The sequence below is a fragment of the Neoarius graeffei genome, chromosome 4 (assembly GCF_027579695.1).
Source record: "Neoarius graeffei isolate fNeoGra1 chromosome 4, fNeoGra1.pri, whole genome shotgun sequence".
In the NCBI taxonomy this organism is placed as follows: domain Eukaryota; kingdom Metazoa; phylum Chordata; class Actinopteri; order Siluriformes; family Ariidae; genus Neoarius; species Neoarius graeffei.
In genome coordinates, this window is record NC_083572.1 from 92,447,275 (window position 1) to 92,473,324 (window position 26,050).

At 40.3% G+C, this 26,050-nt stretch overlaps 1 protein-coding gene across 1 annotated transcript in view; it reads left to right on the forward strand.

Moving 5' to 3' along the window:
- lrp8 (low density lipoprotein receptor-related protein 8, apolipoprotein e receptor) overlaps positions 1-26,050 on the forward strand; it is a 685,503-nt gene that overhangs the window by 592,710 nt on the left and 66,743 nt on the right. Inside the window, exons 13-15 of the mRNA XM_060920013.1 lie at positions 3,546-3,664; positions 7,954-8,093; positions 21,501-21,642. Coding sequence (XP_060775996.1) covers positions 3,546-3,664; positions 7,954-8,093; positions 21,501-21,642 — 401 coding nt within the window. The remainder of the gene's footprint in view (positions 1-3,545; positions 3,665-7,953; positions 8,094-21,500; positions 21,643-26,050) is intronic.

A 26,050-nucleotide genomic window follows, 5' to 3' on the forward strand; every position in this document is an offset into this window, starting at 1 on the left:
GGACATATAGATTCTCAATTTTAACAATGTAGAATTACTTTTTGAAACATAGGAAGGTGATGTTTTAGCAAATATAATTAATAAACATGTGTAGTAGAATAAACATACACATTCTTTCAATAAGATTAACATGGTATATAGCTAGATTGTAATTAATTTGTAACAGACGCGAGATGGACAATCGTAACAGAAGTAATGTAACAGACATCATTTTGGAACTCATAGGCTTGACTTTGGCATATAAATGTTTTTATTACATCTCAGAAAATTAAAGTTATCTTTTAACATATCATTCATTAAAGATTACATGTTTTGTGACCTGATGGTAAAAAAAGAAATGGTTTTAGGTGAATAAGTTCATGTCCCCATTTCAGTACCCATAAGCGTGGAATCACTCATATATATATATATACCTCAAACTACAATGTCCTCCAGCCTTTAGATTTCCTTGTGCAACGTTTGGTTTATCCAACTGAAAGTGAAAGCTTCTCCTCTGCCGGTTACAGAGTTCTGACACTGGAGACTCCTTCCACAAATAAATGTCTCTGTTAAATAACAACACATTTTCAAATCTGTTTACATTAATTGTCTTGATACAAGTTCCAGTGTAAGCACATGAAGGTCCTGGTCACACGACAGCTTGCGATGGGTTTCCGAATACTTGGCGATGAAAAACTGGTAGCATCACCACCAATCGTGCGATGCACAGCGACTGTTCTCCGAGCTTCGCGAGTTGTTTTTTGGTGTGTCTCCGCCTCGTGAGTGACCAAAAACGTCACAAAAAAAATTCAATGCATGCATTTAAATTTTGTGGTGATGTTTTCATCTGCAAACTAAGTGGTATATACTCACAGATGGGTTTGGAAATACTTCCTGAAGCTCAGGGAACCTTCTTTGAGCCTCTTAAGATGTATTTGTCTCAAGTCCATATCTCTGATGCTCATGGGAGCTTCGGCAACACAGTGGCTCGGCACTGCCTAACCTTCCCTGAGACTTAAAAAGTGCATTTACATTCGGGGATCCTTCCGAGCACGTTGTGTGCATGCTTGGGACCCTGTCATTATGGGAAACACCTGATGCTGATTTGAGTGCAATCAGCACACGCAGATAAGGACACTGTTTTCACAGAGATGTTGCAAGTATTCTGTCATGTATGCGGTGGTAGACGGATCAAAGTGCAGGAACGGCGTTTATTAGCGGGCATGATATTTATAAAAACAAAACGTGAGGCAAGGTCAGAGTAACAAAACACAAACAAAACAGAAAGCAGGGTCATCGAGCAGAGTATTTAACGAGAGTCATAAACATGGCTAGAAACAAACATGACAATAATACTTTGCAAAGCGTGTGTGAAAACAGCGCCCTTATATGCACGTGCTGATTGCGCTCACATCAGTATCAGGTGGTTCCCATAACGACTGGGTCCTGTGAGACAGCATGGCTGCTGTAGTGCGTGAAGGCGTGACAGTCAAGTGTGACCACAACTTTTAGCTCACCTGTACATCGCCACGCATCGTCACCAAAACGCCTCATTTTCATCGATAACCTATTGCAAAGCATCGCGAGCTGTAGTGTGATTAACCCTTTGGTGCAAAACATATGCGCACCCCTTCTAATGCACAACATGGGTCAAAAATGACCCGCATTCATTTTCCAGGTTATTTCATGCTGACTGAGTTTTTCTTTGCTCTATCTTTTGAAATCAATTTATTTTATGATTAAATATTCCAAGTATTCTTTAAATATCTTGTTTTTAATTACCACAAATCATTAATTTAATTTTTTCTTTCCTACTTTATGAACAAAAATACTTTTTATATTACTACACATGGGTCATCCAAGTGTGATTTCAAAATTAAATGTCTTAATACTCATCTCATTATCTCTAGCCGCTTTATCCTGTTCTACAGGGTCGCAGGCAAGCTGGAGCCTATCCCAGCTGACTACGGGCGAAAGGCGGGGTACACCCTGGACAAGTCGCCAGGTCATCACAGGGCTGACACATAGACACAGACAACCATTCACACTCACATTCACACCTACGGTCAATTTAGAGTCACCAGTTATCCTAACCTGCATGTCTTTGGACTGTGGGGGAAACCGGAGCACCCGGAGGAAACCCACGCGGACACGGGGAGAACATGCAAACTCCACACAGAAAGGCCCTCGCAGGCCACGGGGCTCGAACCCGGACCTTTTTGCTGTGAGGCGACAGCGCTAACCACTACACCACCGTGCCACCCTGTCTTAATACTATAATAATAATAATTTGTTTCAAGTAATTACTTTAGCAGTGAACGAGGCCAGTTATTTATTTATTAACTATGTAGTTAGCTAAGCCAACTACAATAAAATTAGCTAACTAAAGTAGAATATGTCAACAGCTCGGTAGCTAATAGTAATTACTTGTAACTTTCTGACAAGTAATCTACTCACTCTCAAGGTAACCTAAAAATCATCCATTTTTTTCTAAAGTAATGTTAGAACAATTGAAAAACGTTACTTGCATGTATTAGATGGGCAAAGGGCGCTGTGCTGAGCTGTGAAATGTCTGACACAAGCACGATTCACAGTTCCCACCAAACGCTGTAGTAAATGCATGCGGGTCGTTTCTGACCCATGTGTGTAAACTTGATGTAGAATTACAAAAGCTGTGCTTGTTCATAACTTAAGAAAGGAAAAATAAAAATGATGATTTGTGCAAAACAAAACCAAGATATTTACTGCATATTTGGAAAAGTAAATGACAAAATGAATTTATTTCAAAAGTATATCATAGAAACACTCAGCCGTACATGAAATAACCTGGAAAATGAATGCAGGTCGTTTTTGACCCATTAGAAGGGTAGTGATACAAAAAGGGTTTTTATTCAAAAAGTAAGAAAGGAAAAAATAAAATAAGGATGTATGATGATCAAAAACAAGTTAATTGAGGAATACCTTGAATACTGAATGATGGAATTAATTTATTGCAAAGATATAGAAGATAAAAACTCAGCCGGGTCACTTTTGACCCACGTTTTGCATCAAAGGGTTAAAGCTTTATATTAAACCTGTGATTTGACTTGCAGCCAGAATTTTTTGTCATTCAGTTGAGTATTCATTAATGTTGTGGTAAAAAAAAAAATCTATTTAACGTTTATGGATTTTTCTAGATTTAAATCAAATTTGTTAATTCTTATGTTAGTATCAGATGCCAGATATGATAAAATGTGAAGTAGTAATCTTAATAGCATTCTTTAAAAAGGAAAATGAGCGACAGATAAAAACCAAAGTCTCATAAGGAGGTAAGTCAGATTTTACAGTCTGGATGATCTGAAGCGGTAGCATGTATTAAATTTGTGTGGCGTTTTATAGGTGTGTTCAGGGAGTATTTATTTTTACAGTTCCAGCTTATATAATTTACAGGATAATCAGCAACAACTGGCTTTTTACTGAAAGTAACTACATTCCGGTAAATATAATTGGCTAATACCAACTTTGAGACTTTGCAAAAACACGATGATTGATTTCTTACTTGAATTCTTTTTTTTTTTCCTCATCAGGTTCATGTACTGGTCCGACTGGGGAATGCAGGCTAAAATTGAGAAGGCTGGACTGAATGGTGTGGACCGGCAGGTGCTGGTTTCGGAGCGAATTGAATGGCCTAATGGGATTACTTTAGGTAAAAAGGTGCTGGTGCATGAACAAGCTGAACTTTCATTTTCAATTTTATTTCTCAAGCATGCATTTCCTGTCAGTGAACTGAAATTCTGACAAAGAGGGAGAAATATCTGGAGACACCATGAAAGATAAAAGAAAGACATGAAGGAAAGCAAAGCATGAAACATTAAAAAGGGATTGTTTTTGTTTTTGTTAATCCCTTCTTTACGGGTGCATGCTTTGCTGCAATGTGTGTTTTGAAAAAGGAGAGAGAGAGAAAGAGAGAGATCGGATTAATACAAAGAGCGAGGGAAAAACAATAGCTGACACAAAGCCTGAGATGCAAGAGTGATGAAGGAATGAATTAATAATTAGAAGCAGGATTGAAGCTTCTCAGCCCGGCACTTTTCTTGTCACTTTTTTCCCACAAGTTTAGCCAAAACCAAATGGAGTTACATAAACAATATCTATCATTATTATACATACAGGACACTTTTTCGATGGAATAAAAACGTGTTCTATTCCCTTCTTGCAGGTTTCATTCATTTGGTTTGATAGCATGCAATATTGTTATCATATCGCTTATCCTCTGTACATTGCGTCACTCTACCCAATGGAGAATGAGCGTTGAATATAGTTTTCGATATTGCATGGTTGTCAAGACAATATGACGTCACACGTCAGAGACGTAAAACTTCCGGGCTAGCAAGCGACTGTGACAATTTGTAAACAAACAATCATGGTCACTACGTTTGCTTCATGAAATACTGAAGATTTTGAGAGAATTCTGAAAGAGAAAGACGCTTCGAACACCCGAAAGGAATGTGTATGTATAATAATAATAATAATATTGGCTGGCTTTTTTTCATGGTATATCAGATATATTCCATTCAGCTACTCGTCTTCGACTCGTTCAGTATCATGCTAGCTGAATGGAATATATCTAATACACCACTCAACGCCAGTCAATATTATTTAAATATTTTCATCGGTTTTCAGTTTACTTAATGACAGGTTTACATTGTAGTACTCGAGTCCGACTTGTGCCCTAATTTTAAGGACTCGTGACTTGACTTGGACTCGTGCATTAACTGCATTCGGACTCGTAAATTGGAGACGAGGACTTGAATTTTTTTCTTTATTTTTTGTAACATGCCATAATAATTTGGCATAAGATATTTATATCTGCATTAATTTTTGTACTAATTTCGTGTAAGAGTGTCACACCAGCACGCCTTGGCGCATGCATCAGATAGACTCTCGGGTGCGTTCCGGACAGCATGCGCGTCAAGTGGACTCTCGTGTGCACTGTAAACAACTCACACCTGCACAGGATTAAGATGCAATCAGCGCGCCTATATAAAAACTGTGAAAACACACTTACTTTGCGAAGTATTGAGTTGCATTGCTGACACATTACCGAGCCTTATTTCCTTGTTTGGGTTCCTCATCCCTGATTTCCTGCTTCTCGTCTTTGATTCTGCCGAGTCTACGATAGCCTGTTTGTGCCTCGCTCGACCTATTGCCCGTTTCACTGTTTCACGATTTCGCCTGCCGTTCTGGATTGTTTACCGTCCTCACTTGTATTAATAAACACACCTTCTGCACTTACATCCGTCTCCCAACCATCTCTGACAGAATACTTCACACTCCCTGATAAAGAAAAGCACATTCACCTGTTCATACGTCAAGTTCAGGAACAAACTAATGTTAATGGTGCTAAAACAGCCACCGCCAAATGGTGCAGTTGGAGTCTTGGTCTCAGACTCGACTCAGATCAATAGTGGACTTGATTCGAAATTTTCTGTAATGACTTGGACTTGAACACTGGGGAGTCAAGACTGGACTCGGACTTTAACGAGGTTTAGTGACTCGACTACAACACTGCATCGTACACTTTACAGCTGAATTTTTGATGTCAACTAAAATTCTGCATCATAAAAGAATTATTTTGTCGTGAGTTGAGAATAATTTAGACTGTATAAGATGACCAGCTCATTAAAAAAAACAGATGTGTGACCACAGACTTTCAACAACAGACCGTCAGAAATTTCTGATCGCAGTTTCAGAGGTTGAGTGCTGCCATGACGCTTGTCTAAAAGTCCCCAGTAGGAGGACGGCACAGGATTTTGCAGGACTCGCAGGACAACTACAAATACAGTAGTGGCAATGGGGAAATTAAAATATGCAAATAGATAGAAAAATACATCTTTATTAGCTCAAACTCACTTTGAAGAATGCAAGTGTTTATGTACAACCCCGATTCGAAAAAAGTTGGGACAAAGTACAAATTGTAAATAAAAACAGAATGCAATAATTTACAAATCTCAAAAATTTATATTGTATTCACAATAGAACATAGACAACATATCAAATGTCGAAAGTGAGACGTTTTGAAATTTCATGCCAAATATTGGCTCATTTGAAATTTCATGACAGCAACACATCTCAAAAAAGTTGGGACAGGGGAAATAAGAGGCTGGAAAAGTTAAAGGTACAAAAAAGGAACAGCTGGAGGACCAAATTGCAACTCATTAGGTCAATTGGCAATTGGTCATTAACATGACTGGGTATAAAAAGAGCATCTTGGAGTGGCAGCAGCTCTCAGAAGTAAAGATGGGAAGAGGATCACCAATCCCCCTAATTCTGCGCCGACAAATAGTGGAGCAATATCAGAAAGGAGTTCCACAGTGTAAAATTGCAAAGAGTTTGAACATATCATCATCTATAGTGCATAATATCATCAAAAGATACAGAGACTCTGGAAGAATCTCTGTGCGTAAGGGTCAAGGCTGGAAAACCATACTGGGTGCCCGTGATCTTCGGGCCCTTAGACGGCACTGCATCACATACAGGCATGCTTCTGTATTGGAAATCACAAAATGGGCTCAGGAATATTTCCAGAGAATATTATCTGTGAACACAATTCACCGTGCCATCCGCCGTTGCCAGCTAAAACTCTATAGTTCAAAGAAGAAGCCGCATCTAAACATGATCCAGAAGTGCAGACGTCTTCTCTGGGCCAAAGCTCATTTAAAATGGACTGTGGCAAAGTGGAAAACTATTCTGTGGTCAGACGAATCAAAATTTGAAGTTCTTTATGGAAATCAGGGACGCTGTGTCATTCGGACTAAAGAGGAGGACGACGACCCAAGTTGTTATCAGCGCTCAGTTCAGAAGCCTGCATCTCTGATGGTATGGGGTTGCATTAGTGCGTGTGGCATGGGCAGCTTACACATCTGGAAAGACACCATCAATGCTGAAAGGTATATCCAGGTTCTAGAGCAACATATGCTCCCATCCAGACGACGTCTCTTTCAGGGAAGACCTTGCATTTTCCAACATGACAATGCCAAACCACATACTGCATCAATTACAGCATCATGGCTGCGTAGAAGAAGGGTCCGGGTACTGAACTGGCCAGCCTGCAGTCCAGATCTTTCACCCATAGAAAACATTTGGCGCATCATAAAACGGAAGATACGACAAAAAAGACCTAAGACAGTTGAGCAACTAGAATCCTACATTAGACAAGAATGGGTTAACATTCCTATCCCTAAACTTGAGCAACTTGTCTCCTCAGTCCCCAGACGTTTACAGACTGTTGTAAAGAGAAAAGGGGATGTCTCACAGTGGTAAACATGGCCTTGTCCCAACTTTTTTGAGATGTGTTGTTGTCATGAAATTTAAAATCACCTAATTTTTCTCTTTAAATGATACATTTTCTCAGTTTAAACATTTGATATGTCATCTATGTTCTATTCTGAATAAAATATGGAATTTTGAAACTTCCACATCATTGCATTCCGTTTTTATTTACAATTTGTACTTTGTCCCAACTTTTTTGGAATCGGGGTTGTAGCTCTATTTTCTGCACAAACCCGCATCACAGTGATTTATGATGTAAGCAAGAACAGTAATTTTCTTTCATCACAAGTCTGTCTTTAGAGGATCGTCATCATGTAATCTGACATGGAGAACATATCATATATTCAGGTGAGATTTATTGGGATCGGATCATGCAAGATGACGAGTAATACTGTAAATGACTGCTGTAATTTTGGAATCTAAATCCAACTGGAAGCAAGAGACAGCGAGACATTGCAGTGTGTGTCTTTAAGTGGTGTAGTGTATGCATACTCACGTTTTATCAAGGAGAATTCATTTGAAGTTGTTTTACCTCGATGCGTTGTGTATATGAGTAGTGTCGTATACCCACCGTGAGCATTTCAACACTTTGGTATTAGGATGAAGGTCTGAATTGAAAGGGAACTGAATGTATCCGTAACACCGATCCAATTTTGCCAGCAGATTTGTCCAGCAGACGTTTGTACTGGGTTGACTCCAAACTCCACCTCATCTCCAGCGTGGACCTGAACGGAGATAATCGCAGGGTCCTGCTCTCGTCTACAGAGCACCTGGGCCACCCGTTCGCCCTCACGCTGTTCGAGGTAAACCGTGACTTTCACAGCAAAATCATTACACACAGAGGACAGTCAGTTTCTTTCTTTCTTTCTTTCTTTCTTTCTTTCTTTCTTTCTTTCTTTCTTTCTTTCTTTCTTTCTTATTTTGTAATTATTTTTTTCTGTTTCTTTTTCTTTATTTCTGTTCTGTATTTTTTCTGTTGTTTTCTTTGTCTGTCTGTCTATCTTTCTTTCTGTCTTTTATTATTTTGTTTCTTTATTACCTTGCCCGGGAAGGAATCCACTAGGGAGTGAAGTATTGTTTTCAGTCAGGTTTCTTTCTTTTTTGTAAACGATACTACAGGAAAACGGCTGGATCAATCTTCATGAAACTTTCAGGATAGATGGGCGTTGGTCTCAAATAGAACCTCCAACATTTTGAGGGTCATCCAGTCAAAGTCACCAAAAAGGTCAAAATCGTTTTTGTTGTGTCTCCTGCCTCATATAGAGGCGCTAGCCACTACGCCATCGTGCTGTCAGAATGTAAGAGTGTAACAGTTGCGCATTGCACATGTGCATACACATGTTCCGATTAAAATGGCCGGTGAGTGTATACAATTCGGTTCACCATTCGAAATAAATGGACGAGACTAAAGAAATCGCTTTCAGACATGTTTATGCTTATGACAGAGGGAAAGTGCGTTCCACTGAGCTCTAGCACCGGGCCATTTCCGGGAAATAAGGGTTTGGATCATGGTGACAGCGTGTGTCAGCCTCGGTTCGGAGGTTTCAGTTGCGAAAACTGTAAGAGGTAAGAGTAGAATAATATCAAGTACAGACACTTGGTATATTTTACTTGTGTGATTTTTAAATTGTTCACTTTTGGATTACGCTTCATTTTGTGGCTTCTGCCTCATAGAGGAAATGTATATGCTATATTTACTGTCTGGACATGGGATCAGAAAACTATTTTATTTTTAAGCAGTAGCCACATGGACCCATAAACACAGACAACCATTCACACTCACGGTCAATTTAGAGTCACCAGTTAACCTAACCTGCATGTCTTTGGACTGTGGGGGAAACCGGAGCACCCGGAGGAAACCCACGCGGACACGGGGAGAACATGCAAACTCCGCACAGAAAGGCCCTCGCCGGCCAAGGGGCTCGAACCCGGACCTTCTTGCTGTGAGGCGACAGCGCTAACCACTACACCACCGTGCCGCCCTGTTGAAAACATGTTAGTTAATAATATTCTTATGCTAAACAAATGTAACAATTATTGAATATTGAATAAAAGTAAGAGAAAACATTCTAAAAGTTGATGTTTCTTTACATATTTTGTAGCATTGTCTGTGGGTTTGCAAAGGGGGTCCCCGGCCAGAAGCTAATGCTGTTTGGGGGGCCTTGGCATGGAAAAGTTTGGGAACCCCTGCCATAGGGCACCTATTTTTTTTCGCGATATCTTTCTTCATATTCATCATAACTGCTATCGGGCGAGGTTTGCTTTGCCTGGCAACACTTGTTTAATTTTCCATTTTTCAATTATTTGTAATTCTTTTTCTATTTGTCTTTTTTGCTTTTCCTTTGTTACTTTTTTGTTTGTTTGCTTACATTCTTTTCTATTTTTTCTGTCCTGTTTGTCTTTTTCATTTTTTGTTTTCTTTACATTTTCTATTATATCCACATATTCGTTTTTATTCAATCTTTTTCTTCCTTTATCTATTTGTTTATTACTTTTTTTATTTTCCCCATTTTCTGTTGTTTTCCTGTAATTTTTGTAATTCCTTTTTTGTGAATCTTTTTTCCCATGATCTATCTTTCTTTCTTTCTTTCTTTCTTTCTTTGTCGTACTATTTTTTTCTTTTTCCCATTTTGTTTTTTTTCTTTTTTTGTAATTCCTTTTTATTTGTTTGTTTTATGATTTTTTTTAAAAAATTCTTTATTTTTCCATAATTTATTTCTTCTTTCTTTCACTGTTTATTTATTACTATTTTTTCTTTTCCCCATTTTTTTGGGGGGAAGGGGGCAGTTAATTTATTTTATTTGTTTTGTTTTATGAATTAATTTCTTCATTTTTCCGTGATTTATTTCTCCTTCTTTCTTTCTTCTTTCTTTGTTTTTTTTCTTTTCCTGTTTTTTGTCTTTTTTTTCTTTTTGCTATTTTTCTTCGTCATGTTTCTGTAGTTTTCTGATGAGAGAACGCTTGTGACTTTAGTTGATGATCAGATTTATCACACAAGCTGCTGAAAACTGTGGAGACTTATTCAGAGACTGATGGAATAAATTTTTTGTGCCCGTATTTCAGTTAGAATTTTATATAAAATGTCATAAGCTACAGAATAGTGTCTTCTTCAGTCTTCAGTACGGTTGGTAATGGGGATGTGGACCTGTAGCTCTTTGTGATGAAGCAGAGCTGCGTGAGTTTTATTGAGGCTGACACACTCACTACTGAGACACACACAGCACAGTTACTGTATCTCTGAGATATAACCATGGCAGGTATGTGAGACACATTGTTTGGAAGTGGAACAGCAGAAAAGTGTGAAAATCTGCCCTGAGGGTTGGAGGATTGAAGGAAAAGTGTGTGAGACCCAAGGGATTTGATTTCTTGGTTTCCAGAGAGAGGGTTTGCTAGTTTTGCAACCATGTCAAACTTTTTATTGTAACTTCAGTAAATGAAGATCAAATACAAAGCACACACACACACACACACACACACACACACACCCTCCTGCTGTGCTTAGAAGTATTGCTTACTGGGAGAGCAGATAAATGGCCTGAGTTTGCTTCCAGTAGCTAAAGACACAAACCAAATTAAAACTCCTTTCCAGGCAGGTGGCTCTAGAGGAGCCATGAGGAAAGCAGCAGCTCCAAACCATACATCAGCTTCTGCCTCCTACAGGCCAGTCAATGAGCCAGCTCAACACAAGAGCACCCAGGAGCCAAACCCAACAAAGAGGAAACAATGGCTTTCTTGCTCTTCTTTAACTTTTGTCCTGTGTATTTGAGAAATGAGCTGCCAGGCTGCTGCACAACCCTCCAGGCTGCTTCTAAACTACTCTAAACTTCTCCACTTCACTGTGGAAGTTCTGCAGCAGCTCCATGATGGTTTCTTGCTTCTGCTTCCTTTTGGAGCTGGATACAAATGAGGTCAAAGAGGAGAAAGGGTTTACTGAGTCCACAAAAATGCACTGCTTTGCTTTGTCCACATACAGAATATTTTGTATTTATTGATTCATTTATCCATCCATCCATCCATCCATCCATCCATTATCTACATTGCTTATCTATTCGGGGAAGCTGGAGCCAATCCCAGCTGAGTCTGGGAAGTCTGAGGCGGGGTACATCATGGACAGGTCGCCAATATTTACCTCACCTGGGAAGGAGTCCACCGGGGGCGAGGTATTGTTTTCAGTCAGGTTTCTTTGTTTTTTTGTTAACGATATTACGGGGAAACGGCTGGATCAATATTCATGAAACTTTCAGGATGGGTGTTGGTCTCAAATAGAACCTCCAACATTTTGAGGGTCATCCGGTCAAGGTCATCAAAAAGGTCAAAATCGTTTTTGTTGTGTCTCCTGCCTCATATAGCGGCGCTAGCCACTACGTCATCATGCTGTAAGAATGTAAGTGTAACGATCGCACACTGTGCATGCACATACATGTGTTCCAATTAAAATAGCTGTACGTGCTCCTACGGCCAGTCTACATGCAAAAAACGCAAGAAACGCATGGAGGGCGCGTGTGTGACGTGCTGATTTTCGAGCCGTAGACCGGCCGCAGAGGTTCTTTGTCATGTCAAGCCTAGGTCACAACCGGACGTACGATTTTTTGGCCGTGCGATTTTTGGCGTTTCCCAAATCGCTGCGTTTTTTTTGTTCGTGGAGAAAGACGCACGTTGGCCGTAAGTTTGTCTTGCAACCTGAAAAAAACGTAAGCGCCCATAGAGTTTGTTTGACATGACAAAGAACCTCTGCGGCCGGTCTGCAGCCAGTCTACGGCTCGAAAATCAGCACGTCACACGCGCGCCCTCTGTGCGTTTTTTGCACGTAGACCGGCCGTAGGAGCGCGTACGGCCAGTTGTGACCGAGGCATCAAACAAACTCTACGGGCACTTACGTTTTTTTCAGGTTGCAGGACAAACTTACGGCCAACGTGCGTCTTTCTCCACGAACAAAAAAAACCGCAGCGATTTGGGAAACGCCAAAAATCGCACGGCTAAAAAATCGTACGTCCAGTTGTGACCTAGGCTTATAGCTATAACTACAACTCTGACTGTACCTGTGTCTGAATTTAGTTCCAGTCTGTCCCAGAAACGCCACAACTATAATCCCGACTATAATATCGCTTGGTCCTGACACTCAGGGAAATAAATGCGTGCAACTTAGGAATAGTCATGGAAGGTTTTTTTTCCAAGTAGTAGCACATTATTCTGGGTCATACTGTACAGCTTGGACTACAGAACAACCTATGCACACACTCCAGTGGTAACGGATAGGTTACGGATTATGGAAATATAATAAAAAAGGATACAAAATACAGAGTCGTTCCGGATTTTAATACGGATGCATCACAGATGCTAATAATTTACTGATTGGTCACGAACGTTTCAGTATATTACAGATTGGTTACCGGTTTCATACGAATGATGCGTCACGGATAAAAAATTAAGACGTCTAAAACAGTTAAATGTTTGGACTGCCAAAGTTCATAATTAAAATATCTTACCTGCATTTATATGTTCACTTTATTAAATTATGATTGATATTTCACGGAAAATCACATATCTGTGAATAAAAGATCCGTACTTTCTTTGTATTATATTTTTTATTTTCCGGGAATTTGTATTCCGTGACTTCATGATGCAACAAGGATATACAAAGATGCCTGAGGAAAAATAGCACGTGCACAGACAATGTCACATGTAAACAATTACCTGATTGGTCAGATGTTTTATCGAATCAGGTCCAGGGCTGGAAAAATCGCTCCAGAAGCAATCTCACTGATACGGATAAACCCAGACCTGGGCTGTAGGGATCGTTATCAGTCTGATTTGATCACCAAGCACATACAGTGGTGCTTGAAAGTTTGTGAACCCTTTAGAATTTTCTATATTTCTGCATAAATACGGCCTAAAACATCATCAGATTTTCACACAAGTCCTAAAAGTAGATAAAGAGAACCCAGTTAAACAAATGAGACAAAAATATTATACTTGGTCATTTATTTATTGTGGAAAATGATCCAATATTACACATCTGTCTGTGGCAGAAGTGTGTGAACCTTTGCTTTCAGTATCTGGTGTGACCCACTTGTGCAGCAATAACTGCAACTAAATGTTTGCGGTAACTGTTGATCAGTCCTGCACACCGGCTTGGAGGAATTTTAGCCCATTCCTCCATACAGAACAGCTTCAACTCTGGGACGTTGGTGGGTTTCCTCACATGAACTGCTCGCTTCAGGTCCTTCCACAACATTTCGATTGGATTAAGGTCAGGACTTTGACTTGGCCATTCCAGAACATTAACTTTATTCTTCTTTAACCATTCTTTGGTAGAACGACTTGTGTGCTTAGGGTCGTTGTCTTGCTGCATGACCCAACTTCTCTTGAGATTCAGTTCATGGACAGATGGCCTGACATTTTCCTTTAGAATTTGCTGGTATAATTTAGAATTCATTGTTCCATCAATGATGGCAAGCCATCCTGGCCCAGATGCAGCAAAACAGGCCCAAACTATGATACTACCACCACCATGTTTCACAGATGGGATAAGGGTCTTATGCTGGAATGCAGTGTTTTCCTTTCTCCAAACATAACGCTTCTCATTTAAACCAAAAAGTTCTATTTTGATCTCATCCGTCCACAAAACATTTTTCCAGTAGCCTTTTGGCTTGTCCACGTGATCTTTAGCGAACTGCAGACAAGCAGCAATGTTCTTTTTGGAGAGCAGTGGCTTTCTCCTTGCAACCCTGCCATGCACACCATTGTTGTTCAGTGTTCTCCTGATGATGTACTCATGAACATTAACATTAGCCAATGTGAGAGAGGCCTTCAGTTGCTTAGACGTTACCCTGGGGTCCTTTGTGACCTCGCCGATTATTACACACCTTGCTCTTGGAGTGATCTTTGTTGGTCGACCACTCCTGGGGAGGGTAACAATGGTCTTGAATTTCCTCCATTTGTACACAATCTGTCTGACTGTGGATTGCTGGAGTCCAAACTCTTAGAGATGGTTTTGTAACCTTTTCCAGCCTGATGAGCATCAACAACGCTTTTCCTGAGGTCCTCAGAAATCTCCTTTGTTCGTGCCATGATCCACTTCCACAAACATATGTTGTGAAGCTCAGACTTTGATAGATCCCTGTTCTTTAAATAAAACAGGGTGCCCACTCACACCTGATTGTCATCCATTGATTGAAAACACCTGACTCTAATTTCACCTTCAAATTAACTGCTAATCCTAGAGGTTCACATACTTTTGCCACTCACAGATATGTAATATTGGATCATTTTCCTCAATAAATAAATGACCGAGTATAATATTTTTGTCTCATTTGTTTAACTGGGTTCTCTTTATCTACTTTGAGGACTTGTGTGAAAATCTGATGATGTTTTTGGTCATATTTATGCAGAAATATAGAAAATTCTAAAGGGTTCACAAACTTTCAAGCACCACTGTAAACTGCAGGGGACTAATTTATTTATAGTTCTCATTATAGTTGTAGTTATAGTTCTCGGTATTGTGAGACCAAGCCTTAATGGTTTGCTTCCAAAAAGCTGGTGTAATTATAGTTTAGGACATCTTGAACACGATAAAAAAAAAAAATTAAGGATCTTTGGAATTTATTTTAACATACAAACTTCATACAAGAACTGAAAGACCTCATTCTTGCATGGACAGTGCGAGTTTTGCATGCCAATTGCGGACTTGCTTTACTAGAAAAGGTTAATCCACCGGTCGTGGGGAGCATGAAAGTGTGATTTTCCTCTCCGTGGCAGTGGAGGACGGCATTTAAAAAGAGTAGACTGCCTGAGTTCTTCTAATCCAGCACTAAGTGAGGATCTGCTGAAGCTCTGCAGGGAGCCACAGGGCTGACCTTTCTAAACACCATGCTGAAAACTAGCAGCCTGGGTACAAAGTACTCGTTCTCATCCATACCCACATCCTTTCAAATCTGCTGAACCAAATTGGTGTGAACATCTGGTAGTCATAGTAACCGACCCGTCTGTGTCCACGGCTTTGTGGTATTGCTGGAACGGCTGATATGGTTTCTTAGAAGTGAAATTGACACAAAGAGAGAGAGAAGAATGGCAACAGAGGTGTTGTTTCTCAAAGTGTGTGTCTTGGCAGGCTTGTAGATGCCAGAAATAATGGCGGTAGCTTTAATTAGGCTGATGAAAAACCTGCATTATCCAAAAGATCTGATAGTCTTTTATTGTCTTTCTGTCTCGTATTTTCACCATCTCTCATTCAGCAGTACCTCTTCCACAATTGTCCTGCCTGTTGTCCTCTTGAACAGCTAGTCTGCTCTGAAATGAAGCAGCTGTGATCATAGAGATGACACTTGTACTCAGGGCCGCGTTAACCCTTGCCGAGGCCCTGGGCAGACACCCCCCCGAGGCCCCGCCTCCGCCTGTTGTCAACTGCGCTCAGCAAATTCACCCCCTCAGACGTGCCTGTCTAACTAGACACAGAAACTTAAATAACGACAGTGGCACAATTAGAAATACTATTGAACGATAACACTTTATATCCATCAACACCTATTTAATCGAGAAAAAGCAATGGTGAAATAGGCAACTGCATGGTGAAAAAATCCATCAGACATCACGGTTAACAAGTCTGGTTAACTAAAGTTTAGCCTCAAGAAGCCTTTGAATGAGTGAGTCAATGAACAACATGTCAAGAACATAACCTAGGCCTACAACAGGTTCTTTAGTATTCAGAACAAGAACATAAGTTTGGTATATAACCGTTCGTTTTCATTTTGGAATCCAGGCAACTTTTAACTTGTGAAAACAAAGCGCGATAACAAAGAAAGAAAAATATCTTGCTTCTCAGAAATAAATCTCAAAATGTTAGGCCATCCTTTCTCACACGTAATGTCCGAAACAGCAGTGGCACACAGCTTTGCGCATTCAGTTTGACAGCCATGGGTCAACTTACAAGGGCACTTTCCTACTTTTCTGGAAAGCGAAGTCATTAATTAAATCATTGAACTCAAGCTGGCGTAGCGTGTGAAGACATGGTGGACAGTGATCGTATTGACAATGACGGGTGATTTATGCGACGGGACAAGGTGGGCTTCCTTACGGGTGGCGAAATGCATCAAAAATGCTATCAATATGATCAAAACTTCTGAAAATATCGTTTCATAATTATTTTCCGATCTCGCTACCTCCGAGGCCCCCTAGTGGCCGAGGCCCTGGACAGCTGCCCATGAAGCCCATTAGGATAACGCGTCCTTGCTTGTACTATAATTAGTCTGTTGTTTTTTTTTTTTTATAATAGTTTTGTCCTGGGGCGGCACAGTGGTGTAGTGGTTAGCGCTGTCGCCTCACAGCAAGAAGGTCCGGGTTCGAGCCCCGTGGCCGGCGAGGGCCTTTCTGTGCGGAGTTTGCATGTTCTCCCCGTGTCCGCGTGGGTTTCCTCCGGGTGCTCCGGTTTCCCCCACAGTCCAAAGACATGCAGGTTAGGTTAACTGGTGACTCTAAATTGACCGTAGGTGTGAATGTGAGTGTGAATGGTTGTCTGTGTCTATGTGTCAGCCCTGTGATGACCTGGCGACTTGTCCAGGGTGTACCCCGCCTTTCGCCCGTAGTCAGCTGGGATAGGCTCCAGCTCACCTGCGACCCTGTAGAACAGGATAAAGCAGCTACAGATAATGAGATGAGATGAGATGAGTTTTGTCCTGCAGTGAGTCTGTTATAAAATACCACAGTCATATATTGTGGTGGATGTGCTGCATCACGATCAGGAATGATTACTTTCAAAAAGCATGGGTCATCATCAGATCAGCAGCATTGACAGAAATGTTTGCTGTGAGTCCATTTCAGGTTTTCCTTTGGGGATTCATTTGTTCCAGTGCATTCAAATAAACAAATAGTGGTCACAGCACTCTGTCAATCCACTTCACTTTAAATTTGCAGTTTAGTTTTGGAGTCACAATACTTGCAAAGATTATAAATAGTACTCATATATATTATTCTTTATACACTCACCGGCCACTTTAATATGAACTTGTTCTTGATTCTAAGATTCCTGTTCTTGGCTGGCAGGAGTGGAACCCAATGTGGTCGTCTGCTGTTGCATGCTGAGATGATTTTCTGCTCACCACGGTTGTAAAGAGTTCCTATGAGTTACTATATCTTTCCTGGCAGCTCGAACCAATCTGTCCATTTTCCTCTGACCTCTCTTATCAGCAAGGCGTTTGTTTCAACCCACAGAACTGTCCCTCACTCACTCGATGTTTTTTTGTTTTTCGCACCATTCTGTGTAAACTCTAGAGACTGTTGTGTATGAAAACCCCAGGAGATCAGCAGCTTCTGAAATACTCAAACCAGTCCATCTGGCTCAAACCAACACCCATGCTACAGTGAAAGAAAGTCACACTTCACTGTGAGATCACAATTTTTTAACGTTTGAAGTGAACGTTAACTGAAGCTCTTGATTTGTATCTGCATGATTTGATGCCTCGTGCTGCTGTCAAGGGATTGACTGATTAGAGAACCGCAGAAAACAGCAGGGACCGCGAGTTGGCCATGCCAAAGACCATCATAAAAATGGCACCTACTGCCATCTGGCAAGGCATGCTGCAGTATAGATGCAAGTAGGGAAGTCAACTCTCACGGTTACCAGAGAACTAGCCCCTCACTGTAACCCTAGCTGTACAAGTGAGAGGCCGAGGGCTATGGAAACGGAGATCGGCACTGCACCCATACGCCTCAAAAGAGCTGGTTAGTACTGGGACAGGAGACTGCCTGGGAAGACCAGATCCTGGCATAGAAGAGACTTTGACTTGACAAAACAGCAGCTGGATGGGTGTTCCGAATAAAGTGGCCAGTAAGTGTTGAACACAACAACACTGACCAAAAGAGTATGATCTTGACATTCCAGTACAGTAACATTCCCATATGACAAATTTTAAATACAAGGCATTTCAAATAATATAAGAAAGAAAGAAATTTAATTTCCGAAGAAATGTATTGTTGAACTTTTTGAATTGGAACAATTCATTGTCATACGGTGAATTTTATTTTGTATATTTCATTTACTTTTTTAAATCACTTGGAGTCACTTGCGATAAACTCTCAGCAGTAGATACTGAGTTTTTCACACCTGTCTAAGCGTCACGCTTTCTGTACTTCTAGTTCATTGTGCAAAATAATGCACTGTGCTGGATTTTATAATCATACAAATAATAAGGGTGAAGAACTGTGGCTGGTTCTGCAAGATGCTCAGGAAAACTTACCAGGCCTGAGTTTCCCAAAAGCATCGTTGTACAAAGATCCTTGTTAAAAGGTAGAGCGAGCAGCACAATGAACTCTTTCTCTCCTAGCTAAGATGCTCTTAGTGTTAAGAGGCTTTTGGGAAACCCACCACCGATTATTTCCTTATAAAACTGAACAAATTGTCCCAGAGATTACTATTTTTGATTAAATTAAATGTTTCTGCATTTAAAACATACTTTAAAGAACAGTAAATGTGAATAAATTAAACAAAATCAGTATTTGGTGTGAGACGACCCTTTGTTTAAAAAAAAATAGTCTGAGGTACAGTGAGTGCAGTTTTATAAGGAAATGAGCTGTAGGTTTTACTGAGCATCTTACAGAACCAGCTACAGTTCTTCTGGACACTTTGTCACACTCGCTTCTTCATTTTGCACCGAAACCCAGCAGCCTTCATTATGTTTGGATTGTCCTGCTTTCTTTACATGCAAACATTTTTCTGTTACACATGTATGTGTGTGCATGTGTTATATTTACAACCCCAATTCCAAAAAAGTTGGGACAAAGTCCAAATTGTAAATAAAAACGGAATGCAATGATGTGGAAGTTTCAAAATTCCATATTTTATTCAGAATAGAACATAGATGACATATCAAATGTTTAAACTGAGAAAATGTATCATTTAAAGAGAAAAATTAGGTGATTTTAAATTTCATGACAACAACACATCTCAAAAAAGTTGGGACAAGGCCATGTTTACCCCTGTGAGACATCCCCTTTTCTCTTTACAACAGTCTGTAAACGTCTGCGGACTGAGGAGACAAGTTGCTCAAGTTTAGGGATAGGAATGTTAACCCATTCTTGTCTAATGTAGGATTCTAGTCGTTCAACTGTCTTAGGTCTTTTTTGTCGTATCTTCTGTTTTATGATGTGCCAAATGTTTTCTATGGGTGAAAGATCTGGAGTGCAGGCTGGCCAGTTCAGTACCCGGACCCTTCTTCTACGCAGCCATGATGCTGTAATTGATGCAGTATGTGGTTTGGCATTGTCATGTTGGAAAATGCGAGGTCTTCCCTGAAAGAGGCGTCGTCTGGATGGGAGCATATGTTGCTCTAGAACCTGGATATACCTTTCAGCATTGATGGTGTCTTTCCAGATGTGTAAGCTGCCCATGCCACACGCACTAATGCAACCCCATACCATCAGAGATGCAGGCTTCTGAACTGAGCGCTGATAACAACTTGGGTCGTCCTTCTCCTCTTTAGTCCGAATGACACGGCGTCCCTGATTTCCATAAAGAACTTCAATTTTTGATTCGTCTGACCACAGAACAGTTTTCCACTTTGCCACAGTCCATTTTAAATGAGCCTTGGCCCAGAGAAGACGTCTGCGCTTCTGGATCATGTTTAGATACGGCTTCTTCTTTGAACTATAGAGTTTTAGCTGGCAACGGCGGATGGCACGGTGAATTGTGTTCACAGATAATGTTCTCTGGAAATATTCCTGAGCCCATTTTGTGATTTCCAATACAGAAGCATGCCTGTATGTGATGCAGTGCCATCTAAGGGCCCGAAGATCACGGGCACCCAGTATGATTTTCCGGCCTTGACCCTTACGCACAGAGATTCTTCCAGATTCTCTGAATCTTTTGATGATATTATGCACTGTAGATGATGATATGTTCAAACTCTTTGCAATTTTACACTGTCGAACTCCTTTCTGATATTGCTCCACTATTTGTCGGTGCAGAATTAGGGGGATTGGTGATCCTCTTCCCATTTTTACTTCTGAGAGCCGCTGCCACTCCAAGATGCTCTTTTTATACCCAGTCATGTTAATGACCTATTGCCAATTGACCTAATGAGTTGCAATTTGGTCCTCCAGCTGTTCCTTTTTTGTACCTTTAACTTTTCCAGCCTCTTATTGCCCCTGTCCCAACTTTTTTGAGATGTGTTGCTGTCATGAAATTTCAAATGAGCCAATATTTGGCATGAAATTTCAAAATGTCTCACTTTCAACATTTGATATGTTGTCTATGTTCTATTATGAATACAATATCAGTTTTTGAGATTTGCAAATTATTGCATTCCGTTTTTATTTACAATTTGTACTTTGTCCCAACTTTTTTGGAATCGGGGTTGTGTATTTATATTTAAAGTGTGTGTGTATAAAAAGGAAACATTGTTTAAATGAGGATTATTATGTGCATTGTGTGCAGCCCGAGAGAAAGTAGAGTTACTGTGATTACCAGAAGTTAAATTTCAATTAAATAACAACAGATTGAACTTTATCAGTTTATACAGCAAAAGTTTGTACACCCCTACTCACTGATAGGTTTTTCTGTATTTTAACGATTTTCTACATTGTAGAACAATACTGAAGACATCAAAACTATGAAATAACATCTGGAACAAACATGGAATTATGTGGTAAACAACAAAGTGTTTCAGAAATACAAATTATGTTTCATATTTTAGATTTTTCAAAGTATCCAGCGTTTCCCTTGATGACACTTTGTACACTATTGGCATTATCTTAACCAGCTTCATGAGGTAGTCACCTGGAATGCTTTTCAATTAACAGGTGCCTCGTCAAAAGGTAATTATTGTAATGGACGAGTTTCTTGCCTTCTTAATGCGTTTGGGATCAAGCAGTAAATAGTAAATAATAAAAATATGGTAAATAGCCCTATTCTACAACTGTTGCAATCTATATTATGTCAAGAACCACTCAACTAAGTAAAGAGAAACAACATACACCATTACTTTAAGACACAAAGTGTCTTTTATTATATATATTTCATCATCATATACATCGTATACATCAGTATATAGAAGGCAGAAACCTGATTCATAAATCGTGGCACTGTTCACAGGGGGGAAAGGAGTAGACATTTTTTAGGTTCTTGGGCCAAAAACAATTATCAATTGTAGGATCGTATGAATATTCTAAAATTCAAGGACTGTTTCTCTCTCTCTCTCTCTCTCTCTCTCTCTCTGCAGGACCGGGTATATTGGACAGATTTGGAGAATGAGGCTATCTACAGTGTGAACCGGCTAACAGGCCACGATATATCCATGCTGGCACAGCACCTGAACAGCCCGCTGGACGTGGTGGTGTTCCATGAGCTTCGGCAGCCCAAAGGTCAGGCGCACAACTCATCAACCAAACCAGTAAACAATGACCATTAAAGGAGAACTGAAGGCAAATTTTTTATTATCAAAATTCTATTTATCTCATTTTATGAAATATAGGAATGCCTTTTGATAGCTATTTTGTCACTGCTATAGCAAGTTATGAGTGTTTGAAATACGCTCTGTAATATATCAGTCCATATGTCAAAGCAACGACCATAAACGAGATTCGTTGAGACCTGTTCGAGACATCGTAGGACGGAAGTAAAACGTACAGCGGAAATCAAAGTGGCCAATGTTGTCAAAAGACGCGCACGCCCTCTTTCGAATGCTGATGTAATCAAGCCGGAAGTTTTCCCTGTGTCCGAAATCGCTCCCGACTCACTATATAGGGCGCTATATAGTGAGGCCGCCATTTTGTAGTGCTGTCTGAAACCTTAGTGAGGATCATTTACACCCTGTATAGTGCACTCAAAGTATCCCATAATGCATCACGAAAAGTAGTGTACAACTGATGGCCACCAACCAAAGCAATATATCCCATCATGCATTGCGGTCGCACTGAAAGAAATCAAATTAAAAGTCTCAGATTTGATTTAATAAAAGGCAGCGGCAAAGAAGAAAAGTATTCAGCCTTGATTTAAAAGAACTGAAAGATGCATCTACTTTGTACTGATTAATGTGGGAAATGCGCTCAGTATAATATGGATTTATCACAAAAATACATGCATGTGTTTATTATTTTGAAACCCACCAGCCGACTGATCTGGCACGTTTTAATCGTGCGACAGTAATGACGTAAACACCAGTGCGACGGAGTAGTGTCCAAAAGCGCTTTTTTCATTTAACCAATGGTTCGGAGTTGTATGGAATAATCTCCATCACTGATGAAGCTGGCAAATCTCGAAATTAATCTAAACTGGAATGATATGGTGATCTGGCCGCTGTGTAAACAGTTTTCAAAATGGTGGCGCTGACACTTCACGTTTCGAAGTCTTGCACAAGTCTCGTGAAGATCGCGCGGATAAGCGACGCCTGCCGTGGACCAAACGAACTACATTCAACATGGCTAAAAACCGAAAAGGCTGATAAGTGTAATATAATACGCCGATACGAGTCATGATATGGCGGCACGGTGGTGTAGTGGTTAGTGCTGTCGCCTCACAGCAAGAAGGTCCGGGTTCGAGCCCCGTGGCCGGCGAGGGCCTTTCTGTGCGGAGTTTGCATGTTCTCCACGTGTCCGCGTGGGTTTTCTCCGGGTGCTCCGGTTTCCCCCACAGTCCAAAGACATGCAGGTTAGGTTAACTGATGACTCTAAATTGACCGTAGGTGTGAATGTGAGTGTGAATGGTTGTCTGTGTCTATGTGTCAGCCCTGTGATGACCTGGCGACTTGTCCAGGGTGTACCCCGCCTTTCGCCCGTAGTCAGCTGGGATAGGCTCCAGCTTGCCTGCGACCCTGTAGAACAGGATAAAGTGGCTAGAGATGATGAGATGAGATGAGATGAGTCATGATATAAGGTTAATAAAAATGAAAATGTAATTGAATAACACGTTAATTAAGAAATAAAGCAAGACTTCAGTTCTCCTTTAACTTTCAGAACAGACTCATTTATTTTCCACATCCTTTGCTCTTCATTAAACCTATTTTAGGCTTACAGAGTGAAACAGAAAGAGAAAAACACGTTCAGCCTCCTCACGTTCACTTTGATAAATGAATGGTGGTGTGAAAAGATAAACAAATGTACTGAAGGTGTTATCAAAAGCTGGAAAACACACTTCAGCTAAGTGAAGAAGTGTGAATGAATATAAATGCAATTTGGTTCAGTGTAATTCCTGGAGAAAAGAGTGTAATATTCACAGAAGGAAAACCACATGAGGCGCTGTGTGACAGTAGCCTTAGTGAAATATTATTCAATAAGAAAGCATACGGCACTCAGAGCGGAGGGAGCTTGGCTCAGAAATAAGATCTTCCTTAAATTCCTTTTCTTCTCGTGGGAGTGAGGGGGCAGTTGCTGTGAAGTCTGCTGAAGGAAAGTCAGTCCTTTTATGTTTCCACTGTCTCCCTGGTCCTTTCATCATTATTCTCTTTATTTCACACTTTAAAGCCACACCAACTATACTTTTGACTTTTGATGAACATTATTTTCATCTTTTATTTTGAAATTAGTTTTGGTTTAATTTTGTTGATTACTTTTTTTTTAAATTATTATTTTAGGATTGTTTTTTCTTTAACTTCAGTAAGTACACTACCGTTCAAAAGTTTGGGGTCACCCAGACAATTTTGTGTTTTCCATGAAAAGTCACACTTTTATTTACCACCATAAGTTGTAAAATGAATAGAAAATATAGTCAAGACATTTTTCTGGCCATTTTGTATGGAATCAGTTTTGTGCCAAAATGTTCATACAATACTTTTGAAATATCAAAGAAAAACGACAAAAATGAAAATACAAAAAAAGGGGAAAAAAGTCCATTTTTTTAGACTGGCAAACAAATTATTTGTGTAATCGTGCAAAATATCAGCCTGTTACTCTTCAGAAACCTTTTATTTTTGTTCCGCGTCTTTCTCAGTTTTGTTTGACGTAATTTATTTTGGTTGCGATTCCAGCTTTCTCGTTTGTGCTCCCTGACTTTTTGCTTGCAGTTTTGGCACAAACTTCATGTGTGGGTGGGCTGTCCAGGAACGCATTCCCATTGGCTAACTTGTGTTTGACTGACAGCTACGCTCAGCCATTCCCTACTCGGATTTTGGCGGACTGTTTGACGAGTGACCGATCCATTGACGGTAAACACGGATCGAGTGGACTTCAGTGGCGACTATGATCTCATCTCATTATCTCTAGCCGCTTTATCCTTCTACAGGGTCGCAGGCAAGCTGGAGCCTATCCCAGCTGACTACAGGCGAAAGGCGGGGTACACCCTGGACAAGTCGCCAGGTCATCACAGGGCTGACACAGACACAGACAACCATTCACACTCACATTCACACCTACGGTCAATTTAGAGTCACCAGTTAACCTAACCTGCATGTCTTTGAACTGTGGGGGAAACCGGAGCACCCGGAGGAAACCCACGTGGACACAGGGAGAACATGCAAACTCCGCACAGAAAGGCCCTCGTCGGCCACGGGGCTCGAACCCGGACTTTCTTGCTGTGAGACGACAGCGCTAACCACTACACCACCGTGCCACCCCGGCGACTATGATATTGAATTAATTCAACAAAGTGTAAATTCAATATCATAGTCGCCACTGAAGTCCACTCGATCCTTGTTTACCGTCAATGGATCGGTCACTCGTCAAACAGTCCGCCAGAATCCGAGTAGGAAATGGCCGCAACAGCCTCCGGGGAATGGCTGGGCGTAGCTGTCAGTCAAACACAAGTTAGCCAATGGGAATGCATTCCTGGACAGCCCACCCACACGGGAAGTTTGTGCCAAAACTGCAAGCAAAAAGTCAGGGAGCACAAACGAGAAAGCTGGAATCGCAACCAAAATAAATTACATCAAATAAAACTGAGAAAGACGTGGAACAAAAATAAAAGGTTTCTGAAGAGTAATAGACTGATATTTTGCACGATTACAGGAATAATTTGTTTGCCAGTCTAAAAAAATGGACTTTTTTTTTCTTTTTTTGTATTTTGATTTGTCGTTTTTGTTTGATATTTCAAAAGTATTGTATGAACATTTTGGCACAAAATTGATTCCATAATTGTACAAGGGTTTTCTAATCATCCATTAGCCTTCTGAGGCAATGAGCAAACACATTGTACCATTAGAACACTGGAGTGATAGTTGCTGGAAATGGGCCTCTATACACCTATGGAGATATTGCACCAAAAACCAGACATTTGCAGCTAGAATAGTCATTTACCACATTAGCAATGTATAGAGTGCATTTCTGATTAGTTTAAAGCGATCTTCATTGAAAAGAACAGTGCTTTTCTTTCAAAAATAAGGACATTTCAAAGTAACCCCAAACTTTTGAACGGTAGTGTACATTATCCTGGTCAGGGTTGTAGTGGATCACAGCCATCACCGGGGGACATCCTGGATGGAGTGACAGTCCATTGTAGTGCACCATATTGTTGCACATGCATATTGTTTGCTTTAAAAACTACTAAGCTTTAAATTACTTATCAGCTGATGCTGCAGCAAATATATTCAATTATTCTATCCACATTCACTGGATATGAGCAATCGCACACTCTGATTGACTACTCTACTATCAGCTATCAGCTCGTATACCGTCAGTAGAGAAAAACAAAATGGTGGAGCGTTTTGCTGAACCAACTGAAGATGAAATAAAAACTCTACTCAAAAACAAAACCCCAAAAATTATCAAGTATTTAAAAGAAACAGAAATAGCTAAAAGAAGATAGTATGTTCCACACTCCAGCCCAGTCGGTGGCAGTAAT